Genomic DNA, 7,238 nt, shown 5'->3' on the forward strand with positions numbered 1-7,238 from the left:
CTACATGTTGCAGGGCTAGAAACCCTTATGCTGGAGCTGGTAAAGGAAAGTGAGATTCTCCTGTAATCCCTTCAGTCCCCCAGGTGCTGGGTTTTGGGGGCCAACTGGCCCCCAGGCCATTTTGAGCTCCATGTGAGCTCACCAGCCCAAGGAAGCAGAGGTCTCGGTGGTATGGCAGGGAGGGGAGGTAGCATTAGCAGCTGGCCTTGGGTCCAGCAGGTTCATCCCCTTTTTGTGGGACACACTGTCCTCTCTGGGAGCAATTCAGCTTTAAAACGATTGCATTCAGCTTTGAAAAGGACTTGCGTTGTACAGCTTAATCACTGCCGATCTGAAAAATAAGGATCCTGCCTAAAAACATAAAATTTGTCACCAAGGGTTAATTAGACATGGCTTTGCTATTTCTCTGTGCTGAATGAGCTCCTCACCCTCCTTGCTGCTAACCGCATGGCTGAGACAGGCCGTGTCCCCCAGGGAGACGGGCTTTGAAGAGATGCCCCCCTCCATCTCCAAAAAGACGCGCTGCTGTTCTCATCGCCTCCCACTGCTGTCCCTCCGCTTGCAACCTGTCGGGCTCTCACATTAGCACGCGCAAGCACCACATTTTGCAAACGTATTTGCTATTACAGCAGACAGGAAGAGATTAAGTGAGTGCTATAAAACTAACCTCCGCATCACTCAAAAGAAACAAAAGCAAAAAATAACAGGGTAATCGGATGCTCTTATGAGCAGGATATGCTCAAAATGACTTCTCCGTCCCATTACAAATGCTTAGAAACTGCACAGCCTCTCCAGCACAGTGAGATTTTAAAGTGGTTTAATGGGTATAAGGAGTTCAGAGCTGATAATGCCACTTCCAACCTTATCCTTTCACTGCATGAAAATAGGTAGTGGCTATTGACTGGTGTAAATTGGTTACTTTTAAAGCTGTATTTGCCAGCTTCAATGTGCTAAGAGTCTCTCTACAGAGTTTTCAGGGCCTGAATGTAATATGTGTGGTTAAGGAGGGGATATATTGAGTTTCTGCAACAGCAGACTGGTTCCAGTGTGTGCCCTACATGCTGGAGAGCTGGGGACCTGCTGCAGTTGAGCTTTACATCCCGATCACTAGGAGAAAAAACAGGGCTGCCAGAGGGTTGTTGGTCAATCCAGACAAATTTCTCACTTTGTCTTTTCCTTTTCTTTCAGGACAAACTGTTCACGATGTCAATCAAAAAGGAAGGTGCCCACAAGAAGTGGGCTGCCCTGAAGGAGAAACTTGGACCCCAGGAGACCGACCAGTCAGAGGCCAACCTGGAAAATGCAGAGCCGGAGCTTTGCATCCGTCTCCTGCAAATACCGTCGGTGGTGAACTACTCTGGGCTGAAGAAGCGGCTGGAGAACAGCGACGATGCCTGGATGGTCCAATTCCTGGAGCTGTGCGGGCTGGACCTCCTCTTGGAGGCTCTGGACAGGCTGTCTGGGCGAGGAGTGGCCAGGATTTCTGATGCCTTGCTTCAGCTCACCTGCATTAACTGTGTGCGAGCAGTCATGAACTCCCACAAGGGCATTGAATACATTGTGAGCAATGAGGGCTATGTCAGAAAACTCTTCCAAGGTGAGAAGACATCTTCCTGCTTCACCCATCACATGCAGCACGGTGGGGGGGGACTTCTCTGTTGCTTATCCTCCTGCCCTGCACCAGGCTTCTTGCAAATTGTTGATCGCAACTGGTTAATGAAAGAGATTGTTTTTTCTTTAAAATAATATTGCTTGGAAATGGCATTGCCTTTGCCACTCGGTGCTATTTGGATGGGCTCATTTCCACACAAATGTCTTCATAGTTCACTGAGAAACCAGGGATAAACCCACCCTTAGCTGTGCGTGGGCAAGAGAAGTCCTCGACCTTTCAGTTGTCAGGAGACATTTGCTATTTAATCTTTGTGAGCCCCAAGGGCAGAGGGAGAGGAATTGAAGGGGCTTGGAGACTTGTAGCCTGTAAAGAGGAGGGGGGGTGGCATGTTTTAGACTTGAGAGAGACCGTTTTCTGTGCTGCTCACTCTGTTCCTTCTAGAAGATGGTAGGTAATACCACTCACTTTTCTCCTGCCATTCACTTGGCTCGTCATTAGGTATGAAACTCATCAGGGCATCTCCTAAAACTTATTGTACAGCGCTTAGTGATGGTGGTGATAACTTCTGTGCTGCTCCACAGAGCTGAGATCACAGCTGTGCCCAGAAATCTTTATTAGCAGCTCTCTGAAATGCCTTTAGTATGAAAGCCAGCTTGCTCCCCTCTTCTGTTTTGAAGTCCTTTTCCTTCCTCTCCACCCCGCATTTTCTTAATCAGTGTGAAATATAAAGCTGTCATTTTTGTGCTGTGAAAAACAGGGGGGCACCCCAGCTTTCCATCAGTTGAGCTTCTTTGTGCACTGATAAAGGAAAAATAAGATGGTCTAATCCATTCCCTCCCAGCTCCCAGGGCTCACAAAGAAAGAGTAGTGGAAAAAAGGGAATATATGAGGACTGGTTAGAACAATTGGCCTGCTTGATATGCATATTGGGTGTTTCTGCACTAAAAATAAAGACTCATTAATTGAGGAAAATGGTTCATCTGCTGTTCTAGAAAAAACCCATATGTGAAAATGGGAAATAAAATGTGTGACTGTGAGTGCTGAGATCTTGGCTGCTGTTGCAGCATGTCACTGGTACATGGAAGAGATGAAGAACTACAAGCAGCACCAAAATGCCAATGGGGTACCTGTAGCATTTAATGTTCCGACTAGAAGTTATTGTCACATAATGCTATTGGGATGGGATGCCCATACATTGGGATATTTCTCTTCCCATCTTCTGGGTACTGGTTCCTCTCCTTCAGTCTTTTTTCTACCACTGGTCATAAGCCATGTAGCAGAAGACACTGAGATGCAGAACATTAATGTCATTAAAAATTATTTTTTGTTTTGTTTTGTTTTGTTTTTCCTCCAGCACTTGACACAACTAATGTCATGGTCAAAAAGCAAGTCTTTGAGCTCCTGGCTGCACTGTGCATTTACTCGTCAGATGGCCATGCTTTGGCTTTGGATGCCCTGGACCATTACAAGGCAAGTGTTGGGCTGCAGCAGGAGGTATGGCTCTGCTCTGATCCATGTAGGTAGATCCATGTACCACAGAAAAGGGCTGGGAGTGAATGTCATTTTGCTTCATTTTGGTAAGAGAGGCAGGGATTTATAAGGTAAAAACTGTAGGAAATTTGGCCTCGTCAGCATAAGTCCACAGTGCTGCTCTGTGACTTGTCTGAACAGGTGACTGCCCACTGCAAGGTCCTTTCTGGAAGGAAAAGCACTACCAGATTAGCAAAATAGATAGTGCCACATCCATGGGTTTCACTGGCCACAAGCTCAGGTAGGTGCATCAGTTATCAGAAAGTGTAAAGGGATCCAGGAGGAGTTTCACTGACTTTCTCTGGTGACCAGACCCTGCTCCGTGATGGAAAAGTGCTCCTTTTACCTGTATCTTCCTGTCTTGTGGACAGTGGGAAAAAATAAGAGGTTTTAAGATGCTAATTGCATCTGAGCACCTGCACCAAAGTGGCAGACATTTCTGAACTGTCTGAACAGAAATATCACTTGTGTTATTAACAGAGTGTGAAGAACCAGCAGTATCGATTCAGCGTCATAATGAATGAGCTCTCCAACACAGATAATGTGCCATACATGGTGACACTGCTGAGTGCTATCAATGCCATTATACTGGGGAAAGAAGAGCTAAGAACAAGGACACAAATCAGAAATGAGTTCATAGGTAAGGATATTTGTTGCACCTTACTTTCTCTGGACAAAATCAGTTGCCAAGCACAGGGCAGTTTTATTTTCAGGTGTGTCCATAAGGTGACTAAAGAGGGCTGGGGAGCAAAATTGCAAAAATGTTAAAGGCAGAGTCCTTTTTTTCAGTCTCCATTCTCTTCAACAACGTTTCTTTAACTAGTTTTATTTAACTTTGCTGCTTTCCCATAGCTTTGATCTTTTCTGGCATCCAAACAGCACTGTATCCCTTCAGCTTCTTCAATACACAACTATCTTATGTGGCCACATTTCTGTATGTTACAACTCCCCATAAGAGGACATAAGGTCTCTTCACCCTGTGTCTACTAGTGTGAGTCACAGAAGCATCCCTGTGTTTCAGGAATACTTTCTAACTACTGAAATACTGGGGTCCTAGATACCGTTATTAGGGTTCACCTCACGTAATGCGTGCATCCGAGCTGGTAAGCCCGGGCTCCATTTCTCGCTGTGGAGAGCAAGGGACATTTGACCACACCATTCATCTGACTGATTTTAGGTATCTAGTTCAGACTGAGGTGAATTATGCCCCATCAGTGCCTGTGTCCCTCAGTAACTCCACAGGGATGCTTCAGTGGTTCACACAGCTGCAGACATATGTACCATGGGTGTCTTTGTCTACCAGATGACCCTACCCACTTTGACAGATTCATCCGAATATACAACAGCTTTCCAGTATGTGAAGGGCACCTACAAGAAATCTAGAGAGGGACATTTTGCAAGAGCATGTAGTGGTGGGATGAGGGGTAATGGCTTTAAACTGGAAGAGGGGAGATTTAGAATAGATGTTAGGAAGAAATTTTTCACTGTGAGGGTGGTGAGGCACTGGAACAGGCTGCCCAGGGAAGTTGTTGAGGCCCCATCCCTGGAGGTGTTCAAGGCCAGGCTGGATGGGGCTTTGAGCAACCTGGTCTAGTGGGAGCTGTCCTTGCAGTGGCAGGGGCATTGGAACTCGATGGTCTTTAAGGTTCTTTCCAACCTAAACCATTCTATGATTCTATGCTATGTTGACATTTTCCATCTGCCAGAAGTGTTTATGAGCATAACTCTAAATACAGATTATAACAGATCAGTGCCAAGTAGGTCATAATGCCAATATATCCATTTTTGTGTTCTCCCAGGGCTTCAGCTGTTGGATATTTTAGACAAGCTAAGGTAAGGATCACTGTTTACATTTTCTTTTATAAATGAGATTCACAGTAACGTAGCTGTGGAAACTTATCAGCCTTCAGTTGTATGAAGTGTACCCAGCTGGAGTGGACCATGCTTGTATGCACCTATTACATGGGAACTGGAGGCATTAGGGCAGCATTAAGATGCTCTCTCCAACCACAGTGTCACAAGGACAGTTTTTGGCACAAATGGACATTGACAGAGGCTCTGGGCACAGATGGAGCAAAGCTCAGTGATGTCCTTGTTGAGGATGTGTTTCAGACTGAATCTGTAATGATGCTGTGGGCTCACTGGGCAGTTTGCTGTATCCAAACTCCTTCACTGCTGATATTGGTCCCACAAGCATTCAGCTAAGACACTTTACTAATGCCTATCTGGACATACCTGTCTTCACAGTTTCTTCATTTAAAAATGGTGTTCTGTTAGAAACACCCATGATAAATTCTAGAATGCGTTATATGTGAGTTGCAGTTATACTTCTAACTGGAATCGCTCCATTCAACCCCATAAAAATTAGGGAAGAGATGGTCTTTCAATACTGACAGCTAGCAAGGGTAGAGTTCCTGCACTGAGTGGTCTCAAGAGTGCTGAAAAAGTCAGCTTTAGAGTGTTTGGGGTTTTTTCAATCCAATTTTGAGTAACAGAGAAGGAAGTTTGTCAAACAGAAACATTACTGGAATATTTTCAATTTGTCTTGACTTTTTTTAAAAAAAAGAAGGTGGCCCAGTTTCAAAAAGGTAGAAATGCCACTCCGTTGTTACAGTTCCAAGAAGTCCATACAAAGCATACACTGGGCCAGGTTATGCCATGAAAAATCCCATTCATTTGTATGTGTCAACTGTAGAAAGAGGTATATTCAGTTCAAGAAAGGATGCACTGATGTTATTTGATCCTTTATAAATAAGGTAGAGTTACTTTCAATACTGACTGTCTGAGTCTGAGGGAAAGGGATAAAAGCCATTTAAACAAAAGCAATCATCTGAAAATCAGTGAAGGGCTCTCCAGTGAAAATGAATGCTGTAATATTGCAGAGACATAGAGGAGGAGGATCTTCTTATCCAGTGTGATACATTTGAGGAGTTCAAGATAGAAGATGATGAGGAATTATTAAAGATATGTGATGGGATAAACATGAACGATCATCATGAGGTCTTTTCATCTCTCTTCAATAAAGTAAGTAGATCCTCACATGGGGCACAAAGTCATGCAACGGCAAAGTTAACACACTTTGCTTGGAACCAGCCTTGCCATGATGGAAAGCTGCCCTCTCTTCCAGGTGAGCCGCTCTCCAGTCTCCATCCAGCTGCTGTCCATCCTCCAGAGTCTGCTGCACTTGGAACCATCTCATCACTCCAGCCTCCTGCTGTGGGAGTCCTTGGATGCAGTAGTGAACAGAGCCCTTTTGCTCGCAAATGACAGTAAGAATGACATATCCATCCAGCCTTGCAGTCTCCTCTTGTTTTCCCTCGTCCCACTTACTGTCCACAAAAGTCCTTCCCACATGCACAGAAAATAGTCTGTGGGGCTTCTAAAAGCTGAACAGAAGGTGGGACAAAGCTACACCTCCTGCATAGGGTCAAGTCTTGATGTGAAGCCCCAGCCATGCAGATAGCAGTGAGAGCTGGCCACATTTAGCAGTGGGCTCGGGATTCACGGTGTTGCTTTGATGGTTAAGCCCTGAGCTTTGGGTCATGGGAGTCAGTGGGAATCTGTCCTAATGGCATCCTGCTGCCAGTGTTGACTAGTCTTGCTGGCAGGCGTGCTCAAAACAGTGTTTGTGGGCCAGGACCATGGGAAGGAAATTGCCTGGAAGCTAAAAGTGCAGTTTTGTGAAGTTACACCAGGGAGTAGGCTCTGTGGCTCCAGGTCTGCTGCTTGGTGAGGGTTGAATAGCATGAACCAACCTTTGGGCACCATCCCCTTCTCTGACCCTGATTCGTTTCTCTAGTCCAAGGGAACACAGTCGAAGAAGTCATCGAGAGACTGCTATCTATCAAGAAACATCCAAACAAGCAAAAGCGAGCTGAAAACCGGCTGTCTGGGAGTGCTAATGGGGGCGTCCAGGCTGCGCTAGAACCATGTGCACGTGCAGCTCGGAGCCTAGTGGGATCATCAAACCCATCCAATGCACCAGCACCTCCCTCAGGGCCACCTGCCAATGAAAAGAAGAACTCATCCTCCCAGCTCACAGCCTGCTCTGCTTTGCCAGAGACATCTAACCCCCCACCCAACACTGCTCCTGCCC

At 45.7% G+C, this 7,238-nt stretch overlaps 2 protein-coding genes across 2 annotated transcripts in view; both read left to right on the forward strand.

Annotated features, from left to right (window-relative positions):
• Positions 1-1,203: 1,203 nt before the first annotated feature.
• On the forward strand, positions 1,204-4,979 carry INF2 (inverted formin, FH2 and WH2 domain containing). The gene is made up of 4 exons (XM_009881359.1): positions 1,204-1,597; positions 2,967-3,082; positions 3,623-3,782; positions 4,942-4,979. Exons 1-4 carry the CDS (start codon positions 1,204-1,206, stop codon positions 4,977-4,979), a joined length of 708 nt encoding a protein of 235 aa, XP_009879661.1.
• Positions 4,980-5,442: 463 nt separating this feature from the next.
• The window catches only part of ADSSL1 (adenylosuccinate synthase like 1), an 81,704-nt gene continuing 79,908 nt past the window's right edge, over positions 5,443-7,238 (forward strand). The window contains exons 1-2 of the mRNA XM_009881367.1: positions 5,443-5,453; positions 6,025-6,166. Coding sequence (XP_009879669.1) covers positions 5,443-5,453; positions 6,025-6,166 — 153 coding nt within the window. The remainder of the gene's footprint in view (positions 5,454-6,024; positions 6,167-7,238) is intronic.

Source organism: Charadrius vociferus, unplaced genomic scaffold (genome assembly GCF_000708025.1).
Source record: "Charadrius vociferus isolate BGI_N301 unplaced genomic scaffold, ASM70802v2 scaffold763, whole genome shotgun sequence".
NCBI lineage: Eukaryota > Metazoa > Chordata > Aves > Charadriiformes > Charadriidae > Charadrius > Charadrius vociferus.

Excerpts from the sequence above, each read along its gene's own strand:
- INF2 (XM_009881359.1), top strand. The coding sequence starts at position 1,204 with ATGTCAATCAAAAAGGAAGGTGCCCACAAGAAGTGGGCTGCCCTGAAG. Across the intron at positions 1,598-2,966 it reads TGTCAGAAAACTCTTCCAAG|CACTTGACACAACTAATGTC; the intron begins GTGAGAAGACAT and ends TTTTTCCTCCAG. Across the intron at positions 3,083-3,622 it reads ATGCCCTGGACCATTACAAG|AGTGTGAAGAACCAGCAGTA; the intron begins GCAAGTGTTGGG and ends TGTTATTAACAG.